Source organism: Melanotaenia boesemani, chromosome 22 (assembly GCF_017639745.1).
Source record: "Melanotaenia boesemani isolate fMelBoe1 chromosome 22, fMelBoe1.pri, whole genome shotgun sequence".
In the NCBI taxonomy this organism is placed as follows: Eukaryota; Metazoa; Chordata; class Actinopteri; order Atheriniformes; family Melanotaeniidae; genus Melanotaenia; species Melanotaenia boesemani.
In genome coordinates this window covers 16,935,268-16,954,553 of record NC_055703.1, presented here as the reverse complement: position 1 = coordinate 16,954,553, position 19,286 = coordinate 16,935,268, and the positions used below count along the sequence as shown (strand labels likewise).

The window sequence follows — 19,286 nt, the reverse complement described above, 5'->3', positions numbered from 1 at the left end:
GGTGACTCCATTTAAACTGAATAGAGTTATGTCTGAAAACCCCAGATGCCTTGCTACTGATCACATAATCTGCCTCACACAGCGCCACCTATCAGCTGAACTCCTTAAATCTGGGTGGTCTATTTAAGCTGCAAGCTTTCTATCCTGCCTTCCACCTCACCCTTCCTTGCTGCTACTGCTTCTGTCGTTACCCCTCAACACTGCACACCTGCCGTTTTCAACCGGCCACCACCCAAACATCCACTTGTAGTCTCAGGGCAGAAGTTCACTCAGCGTGTCAAAATGAGAAAACATGGGAGTGATGAGATTAAAGCCTGAGTACCAAAGTCATATTCTATAATAAATATATAGGAACACACCTGCCTTAATTTAATTTAATTTAATTTAATTTAATTTAATTTAATTTAATTTAATTTAATTTAATTTAATTTAATTTAATTTTATTTTATTTTATTTTATTTTTTTGAAAAAGTGTGTACAATCTCAAAAATGCAGTTTTGGTCAGGCTTTAATTCAGACACCAGAAAAATGCAGTAGTTTATTATTATTATTATTATTATTATTATTATTATTATTATTATTATTATTATTATTATTATTATTATTATTATTATTATTATCATTATTATTGTTTCTTTAACAAATATCTGCATGTTTTACTGAACATTTTAAAATTTGTTTGGTCCTGCACTGAAGTTACAACTGGATGTTACTTATGAATGAAGACTTTTCAGATATGTACAGAGAAAAAATAAACTAATGCAGGGAAGCATATTGCTGTACACTCAACAAGCACTTTATTTGCAGCACCACAATCTAAAACTAGGTAGCTCTTTCCTTTTCATATACCATAGATTAATTTCAGGACTGGGTGGGTCTGAACCCCACTTTCTTCACTAGCATGAAGACAGTGCACTTCCTATCTATCATGAGCAGGAATCATGCTGAAATTATTCATTAGAAGATGACCAACGTTTGCCAGCTACAAAATAATTTAAAAAAAGATTGTGTAATTGCATCATGACTGATTAACATTAAGGAGACTAAAGTGTGCAAAAAAAAACGAAAACATTCCTCATATTCATGACATCTTCGTTATTGCCTTTAAATGTTGATGCAAGATCTGTAATTTCCACTTTCTGAGCCTCCTTTGCTAGAGGAGACTAGCTGCCCCTCTAGAAGAATTCAAGGCTCAGCAGAATAAATTTTCAGCTTTCAACTATATAGTTTTTGCTGAGCCAATGATCATAGTAGACTCAGATTTATTTCTGGCTGGCAGTCATTGAGTAGACATCAGAGATACTGAAGCCTTTCTGTAAGCCACAACCGTTCTTGTCATTCTCTGCTGACCTGTTACCTTAACAAGGTGTCAGTGATGCATGAAAATGAGCTGCTTAGACCAGCCCACACGGTATCGACAATCAAACTCAGCGAGGCCTTTTTTGTTGTTGTTGTTGTTTTTTTGTCATTTTGATGTGAAGACAGAATTTTGTATATGTGCTTCGTGTCCCAAATAAAGTGCTTGGTGATGGTATGCATGCCTGATTGACAGAGCTCCACTTATTTTAAAACATTTTGCAGCCTGGATTTGACATATTTATATATATAATGTACTGATGTTAGTAATATTTGGTGCATCTTTACTCCTGCATCTCTTAACAAAACTCACTTTTCCTACAGCTGATATGATGTCTTCCATGAATTTGTCACCTCTATACTATAACAAACAGGGTGCCATCCTCAAACAACCATGGTGAAGTAATTTGAGAATGACAATCAGACTTTAATAGTTGTCTAAATTGTGTTATAATGAGCAGTCTGAAAGGAGTACTGGGGATGTTTCAGATGGAACCAATGTTGCCATAAACTAGTACTGATTCAGTTGATGGGTGACATAAATCAGGCATGATTTTCCTCTTTTTTTCTCCAAATTAAATTTTCCCAGTGCTTTTCTTTCACTGCAGTCTCTATCCCAGCCAAGTTTAAGCATCTCAGTTACCAAATCATAGCACTTTTTATAGGAGTATCTGTTTTAGGCTGACAGTAATCTTCAGTCAGCTTAACCTTTCACACACAAAAGTGGTGCGTTTTGAGAACTGAGAGTGCAGCTTCTCTCCTGTTCCTCCTGAATCATGCAGCCAGACTCACACGATATTAGATTAATATAGCAGACCTACTAATCTCGAGCTTAAATGCTCAATTTGTGATTTGCAAGTAAATTCAAAAACTACCTTTCATTAAACATTTTTTAGTATATTTTACTGTTGGCACTTCTGCAAGCTATTTGTATGCATGGCTTTGTAAAGAGTGTGGGACTCCAATATCAAATCAGGTTTTCATGGATCACTGAAAACCAGATTTGACATTATATGCTCGTAAATCTGATTTGCATTTGGAGAGCCACGTTAGGTGTTTTGATTTTAACCTGCTATCATCATCTCTCTTGTTAGACTGCTACATTTAATGTGCACTTGTTTAAATCACTAAATTTCTATAACGTTAACTGACCAACAGTTGCAAGTTCCTACCTGTTAAAGTGCATGACTGCCAAAATCCAAAGATTAAATTCATCACCTCATTACAATAGTTCAAAGACTGATCTAACTATACTTTCTATGACTGTTTTTATAGATGGCTGAAAGGGCAACAGGAAGACAAACAGGACACAGATGTGCATTACCACTCCCTGACCGGAGAGGGCAACTTTAACTGGCGTTTTGTCTTTCCCTTCGATTACCTTGTGGCCGAGGAGAAGATTGTTATCTCCAAGAAAGAATCCATGTTTTCCTGGGATGAAACGGAATACAAGATCCCCCCACGTCTCACACTGCAGGTCTGGGATGCCGACCACTTCTCAGCTGATGACTTCCTGGGTGAGAACTAATAGGAAAGATAATATGTTTTGGGACAGTGAATCATACTTTGGATACTTAAAGTCAGTTTTATTATTTTTGTTGGCTGGGGATTATTTGCATTTAGAATGTGATGCATTATAACTTGGCTCTAAAAACTACAGTATCAACCTGGAGTTGGTTTACAACTTCATTCTGGACAAACTCAAATGACTATAATTAACTTTTTACAGACATCTGTGATTCCCAAATGATGAATCTCACTATAATGAACCTTTTTTTTTTTGTTTGTTTTGTTTTTTGTTTTTTTTGTTTTTTGTCTCAGCTATCTAGGAAGTTGATATTTTTGTCTTCTAGTCAAATGGTTCCAGAAGGTTTGGATGGACTGCCAATAAACACGTTGGACACATAACAACTTTGCTGAATAAGTTGTAATAACTTTAGTGAGCCCATCCCTGGGAATTTAAGTTTTTAAGGAAGTTTAAATTGGCAAGCCAGTTGTTCTTTATGTCAAACTGGTTTAAGGATTTACAATATATACATCTGTTGTCTAAAACAGATGACATTACAAGAGTAGCTCCAAAGCAAGGTCTTTCAGATTTTACTAAATAATGGTCATCACAGGTTATAGTCCAGCACAGACACTGCTGTGTAAATAGGTCTGGTTGTGCAGGATTAACCTTTAACTCAAAGAGCCGATGTCTATAGGGCAGGGCCAGAGGGGTGGCCTGGTGGGGCATGGACCACCACTAAATTCTGACTAGTTACCTAGGTGCCACCCCAAGAACAGACAAATTCTAACAAATACTTGTAAAATGCCTATTACCCAGCTAAACCTTGATCATGTACATGCATTTTCTTGATCATAATGCAGAATTCATACTGCACCATCTTGAGTGATATAACTGTTTACATTTTATGACTGGGATGTAAATGTCATAAAACTACCAGATGTGACAACCGTGCAAAGTTAAACAACCAATACTGCTGAAGAAACAACAATAAAACCTGTGATTTGCCTCAAAGCAAGTTTTTATGTTAACAGTGAAGTATAAGTGTTTTTGTAGAATTAAGGGCATGAAATGCAGGATTGGTAAAAACATAAAAAAAAGTAATCAGCCATTTATTAAAAAAAAGTTTTTTTTGTTTGAGTTTATGTTAAATGGTTACACCCTTACTAAAGACACTGACCAATTCTTTAAAACTACAGGTGCAATTGAGCTAGACTTGAACCGGTTCCCCCGTGGCGCCAAGACAGCTAAGCAGTGTTCCCTTGACATGATCCGAAATGAGCATGAGCTGCCGACCATTTCCATATTCAAACAGAAGAGGGTCAAAGGATGGTGGCCGTTTGTAGCTCGGGATGAGAACGACGAAATGGAGCTCACGGTAAATCACAGAAAAAATCATGACTACAGAATATCGCAACATGTTGTGCCAGAAAGGAAACCATTTGAAAGTAATTTGTCTGTGATTATAGGGCAAGGTCGAGGCTGAGCTTCACCTGGTGTCAGCAGAGGAAGCAGAGAAAAGTCCTGTGGGGCTGGGACGAAATGAGCCTGACCCACTAGAGAAACCAAAGTAAGATCCTGACACATGTAGCATGTACTAAACTAAACTTCGATGTAACTCTTACAAGTACACACTGGTTTCCAGAATAAAACTCGTGGATGTCATGGTGTAGCAGAAACGGACATGAGCACATTTCTCTTAAACTTTCTTTTTTGGAAATTCATTCTCGCAGTGCAAAGAGCAGTGTATCACAACATATTAATTTCTACCAGTTTTTTCTGGAGCTCATAATGATCAGAGCTGCTGTCCAAAGGCCACTGTTACACACTCGTTCTCCTCCTGCCATCTCTTCAACTGTCTCCCTGTCTCTTCTCTTTTTTGTGCATGTGACTCACCCTTTAACCCTCTATTGGCCTCATATGCATTCCTTCCCTTCCTTTTTCTCCCCCTTCTTCCACAAAGTCGTCCGGACACCAGTCTTATGTGGTTTCTGGGCCCTCTGAAGTCCATTCGCTACTTCATCTGGCACAACTACCGCTGGCTGATCCTGAAGGCCCTCGGGCTGATACTGCTGATACTCATGCTGGGCCTCTTCCTCTACTCAATCCCTGGATACCTGGTCAAGAAGATGCTGGGGGCCTGATGTGCTGGTAGCCTCTGCCCCCTCCTCACTTTGCTGGAGTCAACTGTTCTTAAGTGCTCAGTTCAGGCTGTTTTGTCTGCTTTCTACTTCTGTCCCCTACTGCTTAACAAGTAGACTTTCCTGTTCCAGATTCTGTTGTTTAGTTTTGTCTCAACCCTTTGTGCAAGCCAGTGTGTTTTGTCGCCATTAAACATCTAATATGTACCATGTTTAAAATGGAAAGATAAAAACATGTTTTACATAAATTAAGTATTCATGTCATGTGGGTTAGATGGTAGAAATATAAAGAAGCTGTTTGAACTCAACAATAAACATAGAGTAGAAGTATGGACTAATACAACAAAGACCTAAAAATAAAAAAGTCAAACACAGATGCTGTGTTTGATTGCTTTAGATTTCACAGGTGTATCTAATGAAATAGCGTGTGAGCAAAAGTTTGTGTAAAATGTTTTAAATCATGGGGCTGACTTTTCAGCTCTCAAGCTAAATATAACAAACTAACTGAGAGAGTTTATACTGGACCAAATAACATATTGTTTATAAACAGAATTTTTGTTAGTCATCTTATATTCACCAAACTTACATGCATGCCAATATTGACATGATGCAAAATGTAATTATGTTGAATGAAGACATCGTGCCTCTGAGGACTGCAGTAGTTGTGTGAAAATTGCAAAATAAGTGACTCTGGGAAAATGTGTTTGCAGTTGTTTGGTCATTCATCCATCCATCCACTTTTACCAGCATATCCTTTCTGCATATTGTAAAGCTTCACCTTTGTGATGTGTTTTTTGCTTCTATGAAATTAAATTGGTAGAAATGTGAATTGTGCGCATGCTGTAGTGACAAATGATACTCACAAATGCAAGATTGCTTTCAAAACACTAATACCATCTTTCTCTTCCTGTCTTTCATCCCCTTACTTCAATTCCATTTCTTTCTTCATCTACTCTAATCATTGCTCCTTACCATCTATTAACTCACCTTCTATTCACTTGCATGCCTCCCTGACCATTTCTTTACTTTCCTCCTGTAAATCCTCCATCTGCCCCATCTAGTCGCCCAGATACCACCTTCCTGTGGTTCCTGAGCCCGCTGAAAGCCATCCGCTACCTGGTATGCAACCGCTACAAGTGGCTGGTCATCAAGATCGTGCTGGCCCTGCTGCTGCTCATCATGCTGGGCCTCTTCCTCTACAGCATGCCGGGCTACCTTGTGAAGAAGCTGCTGGGTGCTTAAATCACTGCTTGGAGGAAGGGAAGGGGAGTAGCCAGATGAACAGGAGGGGGGTAATGCTGGCTCATCCACAAGAAGGGAGGAATTGTTTTCTCTTTCCCAAACCACTCTGTTGTTTATTACTAGCTTTCACCTTAGCACTGAGGAGAGGGGTTGACACTGACTGACATGACTGTTTTCCACCCAAGTAATAAAAAAAAAAACTGCTTAATACTATAAATCAATCTGCAACACGCCTCACATATCTAACTCTCAATATCTGGATTCCATCCTTAAACTGACTTAACAGCAATCATTTGCCACAAAGTAACCACTGGTTTAACCTTTCCTTGTCTAGCAATGTTACATGGCAGTGAATGTTTATTTATCAGTATAAAGATTTTTTTTTTCATTTTTAATTTATGTAGTAAGTGAACCTGTTGATTTGTGGTCAGATGATTGCAAGTACATTCATTTCAAGTGATGCTCTTTGATCTCCCGTTACTGCTACAGCTTCTTATATTGGTTAAAATTAATAGAGAACAAATATAATATTTTAGGTAACACTTTAATACCTCCAATTCAGTATTTAGAAGTACTTCATAAACATTTGAGAAATGGTTTTACAACTGGGCAAAGACCTATAAATTCTCTAATCAATCATTTGTTTCATAAACTATTTCTGAAATGTTTAAAGATTGTCCATAAATACTAAAAAGAGGAAATTGTATTAACGTGTAACCTTTTTTTGAACTGTTATAGCTCTTGCAATATTTGCACACTTATATAAGAATAAGAATAAAGAAACATAGATGTTTATTTTCCTAATAATTTCACTGAGATTTAGATCAAGATAACCACAAAGTGAATTAATTAGTTCATGAACATTTTGTTGGTTAAACTGCAGTATTAAATATTAAATCCCTAGAGCAGAAAAGTCAGAGTTGATCAAGCAATGTTTGCAAATAATTCAACTTTATATTTCAGTTTTTATGATTATGTGGACGGTGAAATCACAGTTAAGCTCATTTCCAATGCTGTGTCAGTATTCTGTTGTTCTTGTGTAATTGTCTAAATGCTCTTTAGTCCTCAGACCTGTGTTGTAATCCTCACTAATAAGAGCTTCTCAGCAGTGAAATAAATTATTTGCAAATATTACTTAACCAGGTCTGCTAACATTGTCATAGTACTGAGTAAGAAACAAATAATGAACTTGTCAAATTAAAGTTAATGTGTTAATATGCATGCATCATTATGAAAACTGACCTGAGAGGTCGTGTGTGTTGGCATGACTTGTCTTTTCAGCTCAATGCAAAACAAATCACCCACCCTGCCGTCCATGGTGTTACAGATGCAATGAAGATTTCATGGATATTTGATTAAAGTGCACTTGAGTGGAGTTCTAAAAAGAGTGGGTCTAAAAAAATTGACTGCCTCCACCTTAGAAAACATTCTGTATGATGTCCATTCCAACTTATCTGTGGTTGACCTCATTTGTGTTGCAGTCTTTGTTGGGGAATCACTTAATATAATTTTGGTTTGCACTAATTTAAATTTGCCTGTTTTTACCTTGAATTTGTGTATTTTAATGTATTGAAATATGTGCAATATTTTTGTTTGTTTTGACTATTTGAAATAAACTGAATTCCACGAATGACATGTTTAAAAAGTGGTAAAATGGTCATTTCATAATAATTATCACTGGAGCTGCACAGTTTTTTCAGCTCATCCGTTTGCTTCAGTCCCACTAGTCTCACCGAGTTGTGTTCCACTGCAGTGACTGTTTAAGTAAAAAAAAAAATGCTTGCCAGCACTGAGCAGAAAAACAGGATCTTAAATAGATGGTGAACACAGAGACGTTTTCTGTTGTTTGACTTCTGAATCTCTCTGTGCAGTCGACCCAACACCAGCATGTCATGGTTGCTGAGCCCATGGAGGACAGTGTGTATCTTGGCCTGGAGGCACTACAAACTGCACTGCGTGGTATTGCTGGCTGCAGTGATGAGTCTGCTCTTCCTCGCTCTGCTCTTCTTCTCTCTGCCCTCAGAGCTCAGCCGCAAGCTGTTTAACACTGCTGGGTAGTTTCAGTAACCACACACATCCCTTGAATGTCTCATTACTGTGTATTGCAAAGCAACCATTATGTCTTGAATTAACTGCTTTCCTCTAGACTTGTAAAAATGAGCAACTTCAAATAAAATATAATTTCATGTTATATTTATTTTTTATTTTATTTTTCAAATGCAAGACATTTTTCAAAACTATTCTTCATACACATGCCGCTCATGTCCAAATTTAGTGTGAATTATGGCTTTCAGTAACCTATCAGAAAAATTCACAGATGTATGATGTTAGATAAAAAGACATATTCATTAATATGCTAATAGCTTAGATTAGAATCCTTAACTGCTATTGTCCACACAATAAAAAATCAATTTGGCGTTCTCTTTCTGCAGTTATATAAAAATAGTGCAAGTCAAACAAATTCAATAAATAAATCAACATACAATAAATGTACAACATACAATACAAAGGAGAAAAACTATGTTAATGTATAAAAAACATAAACACAAGCTTTGTAATTGTACTTGCTGAATTTAAGGTGCATGCTGACTACTGTTCAGTTAGAATGGATGTTCCATGAAAGTGGCCACACACACCGGCTTCAAACTTCTTGTTTGCTTGTTTTGTTTGTTTGTTTTTTTTTTTCAGTTTTTTTTTTTTTTTTGTTTGTTTTTTTTTTTGTTTTGTTTTGTTTTACACTGTGGCTCCAACTGACAAAAACTTAAAGTAATATGACTGTTTTTTTTCTTTTGTTTCTTTTGTTTTGTTTTGTTTTTTAACAGAATTTTGAAAAAACTACCAAGCTGAACTTCCGATGACTTGGTGGAAATTGAAGCATGGACAGAGGAAAACTCATTTAAATGTTCCTGCAAAAGTTAGAATGGATATGGATTAACATCAAAAGTTAACTTCTAAGGTGGGTCATGTCATACATAATTATATGAGTAGTTGTGCTGGCAAACAGATAAAGCCAATATGGCCTCCATGACCAGGGTAAAATATAATAAAAAAAACAGACATACCTTTGCGATGCTGCTCCAGCTTCATCAGCTGCTCATTGTTCAGAAACAAGATCAGAAATCTCTGTCAGGAGTCCACTAGAAACACACACACACCAAAAATGATTAATTTGTTACAGCTCGATCCTATTTTTTTTTTTGCACATCACTTACTGGTACTGCTCTATCATTATCTCCGCTGAATCCTGCTGTATTAGTCTGTCCTCAGAGGTGATGTTGGCTAGACTTTCCCAGTGGGAAATATCTTTTGAAGTACTCTGGTCCTTTGTTTGCCCAAAACTGGGAAGATGGTGGTCTGAGCTGTCCCTACAAAATTACCAGGATCATGTTAGTTTCAAATGTGCATAGAAAAAAGCAGATGAGCATAGATGAGCATATATTTTAAGGTGATTGGAGAGATAGGGATTTTAGAAAAAGCCAACAGTCATATAAGAGTTTGTGGTCTTACCTGAACCTGCTGTACTGCTCCAAGAAACTTAGCAGAGCAGGTAGGATATGGTCAGGATGGATGAGATCAGAGATCGAATTAGTCATAGAGCTGGTCTTTGCTGCAGCTGCCATGCCACCGGACTCAGCACAGGTGTCCTAGAAAACAACAACAAAAAACTCAGATACAAGAAATACAAAATTGCATTTTCCTAATTGCCCACTACATTTTCCATCTCTGTTCTTTCTCACCTCAGTCTGCTCTCTGTGCTTTTGTTCATATTCTAATAAGAAATCAGCCAGCTGTGGAGCATCGTTAACATTGATGCCCAAACCCTGAAAGAGAAAACAGCTCATCTGACAGCTTCAGGTTCTGCCCCACAGAGCTACAAAGCAACTATTAAACATTTAAGTGTTTGTGGAGCTTTTTGTTTTAGGAAACAAGAGGAAAACAAGTAATCATGAACTCACATCACACAGCAAATTCAGCTTCACAGCAGTCCGCTTCTCCCTCTGTTCGAAAGCCAACGCTTTAAGGACTTTAGGTTCTATTAGCAAGTCCTAAGATGGGATGCAACAATGTTGTTACTACTATTTCTAGTAGTAGACCATTTTCTTTTTCTAATTAATTGTGTCTGTATATAAACATGAATATTGAACATGTGTCTAACCGCTTCATCACAGAGTAGCTCCAACACTTCCATCTGCTTCTTGCTGAACAGATTCCTTTCCTCAGACTCTGGACTACTCTCACTCTGTGCCGGTGCCCCTTCTTTGTATACTTCTGTGTCTGGACTATTGCTGTTACTGTCCAAGCTCAGCCCAGATGAAGCATTCAACATCCATTGGCTGCATTTCTCAGTTTTTGACTGTGATTGCCTGAGTTTGGCAGATAGTTCCTGAGGCTGGATGGTATCAGTGTGCTTCAAAAAAGCCATCTGAGGCTGCTCCCCGACTGGACCACAATACTTCTTGGATAACACAGAGGCTGCACTTATTCCCTCAATCTCTTCATCAGTCATTTTCCATATATCCTCTGTTTGTTTTGCATCTTTGACTGCAAAGTTTCTGCATGAAGTGAAAAAGGCAGAGGAAGAAAAAGATCGTATGAAACAGGTAAGAATTTTAACACAATGCCTGTATTGACTTAAATAAAAAGATGAAATTATGGCTCACTTCATTTGCTTGCTTAAGCTTTCATATTTCTGGATATAGCTTTTATATTCCTCAGACAACTTGCAACACCTCTTTGAAAGGTTATTCTGTTCTCTGGTGTATTCTTCAATCTCTTTTAATATTTCCGCTCTGAAATGAAACACTGTCAATGTTACAGTAAATATATAGTAAATGTGGGTGTGGAATGAGGGAATCTACTATACCTGGTCATCTCGATCGGTTGTTTTTTCTGCTTTGTTTGTATTTTTTGCATCAAAAACATGGTCATGTCAGTGTGCTTTTCATGCTCTCGTTCTGGCACCTTCAGAAGCAAGAATAGGACTTGAGACCCCTTAAGACAGGTGTTATTATGTAAAAAAAAATAGTTACCAGTCTAAAACATTTAAGTCAGTGGTTCTTAACCTGGGTTCGATCGAACCCTAGGGGTTCGGTGAGTCGGTCTCAGGGGTTCGGTGGAGCCTCCGCCGCAAGAGGTCCACCCCTCAGTCTAGTCTGCAGTTAGTGAAAGCGTCCTGCTCTGAGATTTCCAACCGGTCCGCTTTGAGGTCGCTGGTTTATGCAGCAGAGTGAGACCTCCCTATCAGACCGCTAGGGCTGTATATGTGTCTGAGTGAGACTCCCTACCGGTCCGCTTTGAAAGCGCTGGATAAGCAGCAGAGTGAGACCTCCTTCTCAGTCGGGACCACACATCGGAATTAGTTATTGTTATTTGAACAAGGTGATATTAATGCACAATTCATTTCGTGCACCAGTAAAAAAAAATCATATTTTATTTTTTACTAAAGAAGGGTTCGGTGAAGGAGCATATGAAACTGGTGGGGTTCGGTGCCTCCAACAAGGTTAAGAACCACTGATTTAAGTGAATAATATACATTCTGTTGTTCTAGTGAAATCAACTTCAAAGCATCCTCAAACGATAAACCACTGGGGTTCATTCTGCTAATTGGACAAACCTTGGGAAGTTCCTTTATAAAACTTTCCAAATAGTCTATATTCATTTGCTGAAATGCCTTCTCCATCGCCTCCACTTTATTTTCCCCGAGCTAAAAGCAGAGTAGGAGTCAATGGATACAGACTTGATATTTGAATATGCACACTAACATTTTGTTGAGCCTGCATTTGTGTTTTAATTTTTCTGACCTTTTTGTCCAAACATTTCTTCATCACTTCCTCATATTCCGCGTCATGTTTTTCACGCAAAGCTTTCATTTCCTGCTGATGAATTCTCTGCCAACAAAACCAGTAGGATTATTAGCTACATTAGCAGGCATGTGAACATTTAACATTCACCTGGTCTGATGGCTTTTCATGCCTTTTGCAAAAAAACAAGCTGTTGACCTTGTTATTAAGCTACAATGATCAAAAACCTCTAAATAAATCCTGAGGAAGACAAGACTGTGGTTCTCTGTAATAGTTCATGCAATAAACCCCATCCAATGGAACCCCTCTTTCACAGACTCATAGAAAACAATTTGAAATGAATTCTTTATCAAGCTCTAGGCCTACCTCAGTTTCTTCCAGCTTCTCTCTGTTAGCTGTTGTCAGCATTTTGACCTGGTCCTCCATTGTCTTACAAATTAGGTCAATCTCCTTTGCGTTCTCACTCAAGCTATTCACATGGCGTTTATTTACCAATTTGATCTCCTGCTCAGCACAATATGATCAATGCAACAAATTCAAAGAGATAAAAAGGAAGAAAAAAAACTGTTACTTTGTTACATGTAGTTTTACAATTTTAGCTTTGATTGGTCACTTAACAGTAACTGAAACATGTCATCACTTGACAAAGTTACCTGTTGCAGGTCATTTATTACTGCATACTTCTCTTGTATGATAAAATTGCACTGCTGCTGCAGGCTTTCAAAGGTTTTCTTCAGTTCTGAGTTGGTCACTCTCTGACTATCTACTGACAAGAGTCTTTCAAACTCTGCAGGTATTTCCTCACAGGACATGTGAGCATTCTCTATCTGCTCCGCTCTGTTTGACAGAAATGATTTTTAAAAAGATCAGTGACAAAGAAAAGGATAAGGATGGTATTATGATTTACAGTAGAAGAAGGTTGAATTGGGAAATTGGCTGTAGAATTTAAAGACACTGTTACCTAATTCTTTCAGCTTCTTCCAGATGTTTCCTTTGTTGCACAATTTTGGCATCAGCTGCAATTTGGATATTGGAGAAATCTCTCTGCAGGCTGATCAACCTCTGAAGAGGAGTAATTGGGTTAGTATTTTATAAATTAGGTAGTTTTTATTATATATACATATAATGAAAGTCCTGATTGCTCATTGCTGATTGCCCCTTCCATGGGGCGTGTTACCACACTAACACTTTTGCACCTCAAAACAAAGAGCCTTAGTCTGGCTTCAACTTCCCCTGGAGTTGTACCTGAGTCTTCTTCAGACATAGCTCCTTTCCAGAGTCACCTGGATTTCTTTCAGAGGTCCAAGAGACAGGATTTTCTTAGCTCTTCCCTTTTCTTGGTCAGTCCTCCTGCCTGGCCCCCTATCAGAACTTTTCTAGACCGACCCTGCATATCTGAGGTATAAACTCTGTCTACCACCTGTCAACTACTGTATTAGAGAAGGGTCCTGCCAAAAACAATACTCTGGGGTAAATATGTAACGGTGCGAACCATTAACCCCTAGTTTCCTCCTTCTCAGCTGAACCGCAACAAGAGAGAAGAGCCGACCTGTTGATCATCGATAGTCGTCGTGATTCACGAAACAACCTGAAAGGAGAGAGAAGCAGCACCTGTGCTGGACAGACACGACCAGAAAGCCACTAAAGCAGACACGTTGGCACACGTTGGTACAAAAGACAGGATAAGTTAAAAAAAATGTACGGGAAAAGTCCGGGTGTGGAACCATCTCACCGGGAATAGAGTGTGTGTTCAAAACATCTCATTCTCCACGGAAGCGACGTCCGATTGCTCCGTTAATGTTGTTTATTCTCAAATCTCTAAATAGAGACATAAATTATGTATGGATGCATATTTCTTTTGTCAAACAGGTTTGAAAGGCAACAAAATGGGATGATCGCCTGATGTTTTTAACTTTTGTATTTCCATTTTTTAGTTTTGCTGCTGAGTCTCTTAATACTGTAATATTATTAGTAACATTTTTTTCAATTCAGTTGAATTAAAATGAATGGATAAAACAAGTGAAATGATTAATTGCGATTAAGTAGGTTAATAATGGAAAAATGTCGTTGATAAATTCACAGAAATCACACAATCTAGAAGTAGCCTAGTCACCTTTTGGCCGTCCTTGTCCTCTTTCGCCTTTTCTTCTCGGATATTGACCTCCACCCTGGCAATAAATAACATTTATTAAACAGGATTATATTTAATACATCGCAAATAAAAAGAAATAACAGTCGGTCTGCTCAGCGTGAATAACGGTTGTTGAAAACGGTTTATAACTGATGCTTCGCTAAAAAAAAAAAAAAAACTAAGTAATTTACAAGTCGTCGTCTTCATTTTCGAACAACACGGATTGTTCTCGTGCTTCGCCCAGATCTTCATCAGCCTCTTCCATATTCAAGGAATGCTATTTTAAAGTTTGTGACAGAAAAAGTACTGTTGTGAAGATTAACACAAGCCTCTGTAACGCCTCTGTAAGCGGTCAGTTTCTTAATGTTGCTACGGTAACATAGCAACGTCGGAGAGCGTCGAATGCTGCCTTTAAATTCCCTCGTAAATGTGAGACTTCACCTCCCTAATTAAAGGAAGTAGATGTTATGTTCTCATTGTGATCTGTTATCATTGTTTGTTTGTTTGTTTTTCTAAAATGGTTGATTCATTGATAATAACGGACAACATTTTGGACAGCTAAAATATGTTAAAATAATGTTTGCAGAACTTCTGGTTACTGCAAAGTTTCTGTTTTGAAATTTATATTGAAGAAAAATTAGTCCACTTATGTGTTACACATTATTTAAACTGTATATTTCCCCTATTACTCATCAGTTTGCAAAATATTTTTCCACCACATTTTTATATCTAACTTTATTTCGCCTTGTACAAAAGATAAGAAGGTTGATTTAAATTAAAAGACTGACCCTAGCTGTATAATACATGGCTTATATCTGCCATTTAGAACCATTGACCATCTTTTAAACTCTCCAGGTAGTTAGGTTGTGTGTTTTTTTTTAAAACTTAGCATAAAAAGAAAGAAAATTTGTATTTGTTCCAATGCCCCCAACTGCCAAGATCATCGCAGAGTACCTCTAGTACCAACTGAACACTTGTGGGATCAGCTTAGGCATGCTGTGACCTTAAAAACCTTAATGTTGAGGAATGGGATGCACAGCAAAATGTGACTAGTCACCAGGAGGAAGTGCCAAGTTGTTGGGTCTGTAAAAGGATCTTCCACATGCTACTGAGGTTCCTAGTGGTGTAAAATGAAGTGTAAAAATGGATATGTGTTGTTCTTTGTTTGTATGTTTTGTTTTTTTTTTTGTTTTGAGAGTGTAACCATCTAATCCAGCAGACAACTCAAAAAAGACTGAATGCCTTAGAATATTGCAAGGGATTTAGGCCCATACCCACACATTTAGTGGTGTTGCTCATTAGACAGAAGCATAAGTGTAATTTTTCAAAGATGACTTTAGGTGGCGCCATGACCACATAATCAAAACAAGTCAGCTTTCACAAATAAATTATTGAAATGTTTCCCAACAGTGTTTTTCAGTCATATGTAGATTCAGCACAAACACTACAAATCACAAACAAAGGCCTAGAGACTCACTTGCAAACAATCTGGACTTACTAATAAACATAAAACAGAAAAAAAAACAAATGTCTCCACAAGCTGATAACAAGATGGGCACTGCCCAGCTGGAAGCACAAACAAACTCCCACATGGGTCAGATGTTTTTGCCCTGAAGAGCGACCCCCCACCCTTCCTCATCTCACCCCCTGGGGTATCTTGCCGCTCTTTTGCCCTCAAGCGGCCTTGCCTGCTGTTGAACAAGGGATGCAAGTCAGCCAGCAAAAGTTTCTGACATATGATCCAGCATATGTGATGTCACCAACAGCTGACTTGTCATAAGACCTTTGAGAAAAGTGGGGGTTTGAGGAATGAATGAGGAGAAGGCCTTATTTTCAGTAGAGCAGGAACTCTGAGTGCTTTTGCATCAAGCTGCTGAGATTACAAGCTGAATGACTGCTATTAGAGAGTGATTCTATAATCTATCATAATACCATAAGCTAGGGCTTGACAGACTTTGACCCTACTCACAGGTGTATAATAAGCCTCATTCACTCTGCATACACTCTGTAAGAGATGGTGCATGTGTATGTGTCTGTGTGTGCTAATTCCTACCCCCATGGCAATATGTTCATTCCTCATTCAACAAAGCATCATATTCATCACTCAGGGGTTGAGAGGTGCATAATCTAAGCCTGACCTTTAGCCAGTTAACTAACTGACAGCTTAGAGTTTTGTTGGTTGGGCTTGCATAACATTGTAATTCCTGACTAACAATTTTCTTAATATTTTAATACCAAATGGGACATTTGCTGTTTTTGAAAATGGGGTGTACTTTACATTATACATGGAGGATAATTTCAGAAGACAGCAGAAAATACAGAGGCATTTAGTCTAGTGGAGGCCATGACCTTGTCAAAGAAATCACAAAACATGAGATTTAATAAATGAGATTTGATAAATGAAAACAGAAGGCCAGACTCACAAACAACATGAAGAGCATCCTCTACTACTTCAAATATGAAATGTACTGGCCTTGTCTCAAGGTAACTTGTGCAAATGGAAGCATGTTTTGCCATGTGTGCATCGCAAACAGGAGCGCAACATAACTCTGTTGTCTAAATCTGTACCTGCATCACTTCAACTTGAATTCCTAAAAGGATTGGAGATATGAGCAAACACAGATGTAGATATGCAGGGACAAATGGTCAGGGAAGAATAGAAATTATAACAGAATGGTTGAATAGCTCACTTATGTAGTAAATAAAATCACTCAAGGTTTTTGCAGAAGAGGCCACTTATTAGTTTCTTACAGTTACAACTTTAGGTGTTTTTATTTCTTTTCGCATTGTTTGTTTGTTTGCTTGTTTTTAACATCAACAGCCATCAGCTCAGCTTTATTTGCTAAGCTTCAATATACTCTCCTAAACTTCAAATTAGTCAACAGGGTCACATGCTATCTAAGCCAAGAACTCAAAGTAATGAGTGGATGAACAAAGATTTACGTTTTACTGTACGTTTAGGAGTTTGCATACATAGTATTCATTTAAAAAATGACTCCACCTACTAATCTGTCAAACTCTAGAAACAAAAAAAGCTTGGAATGTAAAATTAATTGAAAGACAAAATGTAAGGCTTTCATAATAATGTGCACTTACCACAAAATAACATCCACTAGGACATAATATCTGCTGATACACTGAAAGCAATGATTGTTGCATTTGGGACTATTGTATCAAACAAATATACTAGTAGCAAAGCCATGCAAGAACTATGTTGACAAACTATAAATTGTAACTCAGTCTACAGTTACATGCATATCTCTTTTTGGTGCAGTCCTGAATTAAATGAGTTTTTGCTTGTACCTCAGAATATTTTTTCCACTTTAATCCAGCTGGGAACTAAACCAAGAGAGTCAATTATTGTTATTGTTTTATTATTATTATTATTATTATTATTATTATTTTATCAAATGAATGCTGAATGTGTTTTTACAGTGACAGCAGCATGTTTTCTTCTAAGGGTGAAGTATTATCAATCTATCATTGTTTAGGAAATGTAGCCCATTGCCAAAGAGAATATCGGAATTTATTTTTTTATTTTTTATTTTATTTCCAGCCTGACTTAAAGTGATTCCTTTTTTTTATTAAACAATAACAAATATTTATACGGGCTGCACGGTGGTGTGATGGTTAGCGCCGCAGCCTCACAGGAAGAAGGTAGCCGGTTCAAATCTTGGCTGGGGGTAGATTTGAACCTTGAGGGCGGTGGCCTTTCTGTGTGGAGTTTGCATGTTCTCCCCGGGGTACTCTGGCTTCCTCCCACCGTTCAAAGACATGCTTGTTAGGTTAATTGACTCTAAATTATCCCTAGGAGTGAGTGTGAATGGTTGTTTGTCCCCTATGTGTTGGCCCTGAGAAGGACTGGTGACCTGTCCAGGGTGTACCCTGCCTCTCACCCGTTAATGCTGGGATAGGCTCCAGCTTACCCGCGACCCTTAATAGACCAAGCGGTTCAGAAAATAAATGAATAAAATATCTATACCAAATGATGCAGCAGTTATAATAACTTTTATTAACCATAAGATAATAAAAGTAAAATTTATAAAAGATTAACACATGAACTTAGGTAGAATGTAAACAAGTGGTTCTGTACAGTTTGGATGCATCTAGACACTGTATGAGCCTTGTGATTGAGGTTACTATGCTATAAGTCAACAATCTTACTTGTTTGTTTCGTTTTGTTTTGTTTGCTTTTGATTAAACAGAAATTATTAAAAGTAGTTCAATTAAGTACATTTTAAGCTAATGAAAAATATTCTTTGAATAAAGATATATAAATTCTATGGTATCTCCACAAAAATTTGAAGAGTTAAAAATGATTGAAAATGTATCTACTCCTCCTCCTTAATTGATTTTCAAATCAAAGATTTCCATAAATATATTTGGTAATATGATTTTTTTAAACTATCAGGCAACTGTGATGCCACAGCTGCATGATTTTCTACATAATATCTAATTTTTTATAGGCAGCACAGCAGACCACAAACAGACCTACATCATTCTGCTTAGTGAGAGTTAACAGTGTGGAGAGACTTAGAGATTGTAGCATCTTAATTATAATAACAATTATAAGCTGTAATATAATGCACTCTAAGAGCAATCATTTTCTGACTCCAAAGTATTTCAAATTGAAGGCTTAGTGAATTTAACCATTTCAGAGGACAGACATCTGTGATTATAGAAGTGTGTTTCCTGGTAACCTTATATGTTGTGCTCAATTATTTGGTAGTTCCATTACCTTTGGTGACATGGTGTATAAAAGAAAAAAAACTGAAATGCTTCTAGATTAAAAGTATTTAAACTTTATTATTTTTTTTATTATTATTATTATTATTATTGTTATTATTATTTTGCAATGTTCTTGATCTAATAGAAATACTGAGACATGACCACCAGACAATTAAGCATTTGTTGCAATTATGGAATTGGATTGAACAATTAAATGAAGAAAAAAACAAGACATTACAAGAAAAAGACCTCAACACTAAACATGAACCACTCATCTTCCAGTGTCACTTTATTTTATAGAAGTGAAGTCTACCTGAAATGTCCAGAAGTAGAAGGTATAAAGTGGTGAATCACGTACACAACGCACCACTCTCAGTCAG

The 19,286-nt window shown here is 37.3% G+C and overlaps 2 protein-coding genes across 8 annotated transcripts in view; one reads left to right on the top strand and one right to left on the bottom strand.

Moving 5' to 3' along the window:
* The window catches only part of otofa (otoferlin a), an 81,944-nt gene extending 73,507 nt beyond the window's left edge, over positions 1-8,437 (top strand). For 4 of the 7 annotated variants that reach the window (XM_041976237.1, XM_041976234.1, XM_041976238.1 and 1 more), the window contains 4 exons: positions 2,632-2,873; positions 4,063-4,241; positions 4,333-4,433; positions 6,066-8,246. In XM_041976237.1, the coding sequence (XP_041832171.1) occupies positions 2,632-2,873; positions 4,063-4,241; positions 4,333-4,433; positions 6,066-6,246 (703 nt within the window). In that variant the 3' untranslated portion in view covers positions 6,247-8,246. Of the gene's footprint in view, positions 1-2,631; positions 2,874-4,062; positions 4,242-4,332; positions 4,434-4,826; positions 5,015-6,065 lie in introns of all 7 variants that reach the window. The other 3 variants (XM_041976236.1, XM_041976233.1, XM_041976231.1) reach the window with 2 other exon arrangements.
* Positions 8,438-8,970: 533 nt separating this feature from the next.
* On the bottom strand, positions 8,971-14,509 carry drc1 (dynein regulatory complex subunit 1 homolog (Chlamydomonas)). Its single transcript, XM_041976788.1, is given in 14 exon segments — positions 8,971-9,152; positions 9,309-9,383; positions 9,459-9,611; positions 9,754-10,067; positions 10,203-10,292; positions 10,403-10,799; positions 10,908-11,101; positions 11,744-11,950; positions 12,048-12,134; positions 12,414-12,551; positions 12,701-12,884; positions 13,009-13,109; positions 14,161-14,215; positions 14,370-14,509. Coding segments are annotated over 13 exon segments (2,037 nt in total). The 5' UTR covers positions 14,444-14,509; the 3' UTR covers positions 8,971-9,152; positions 9,309-9,340.
* Positions 14,510-19,286: the final 4,777 nt, after the last annotated feature.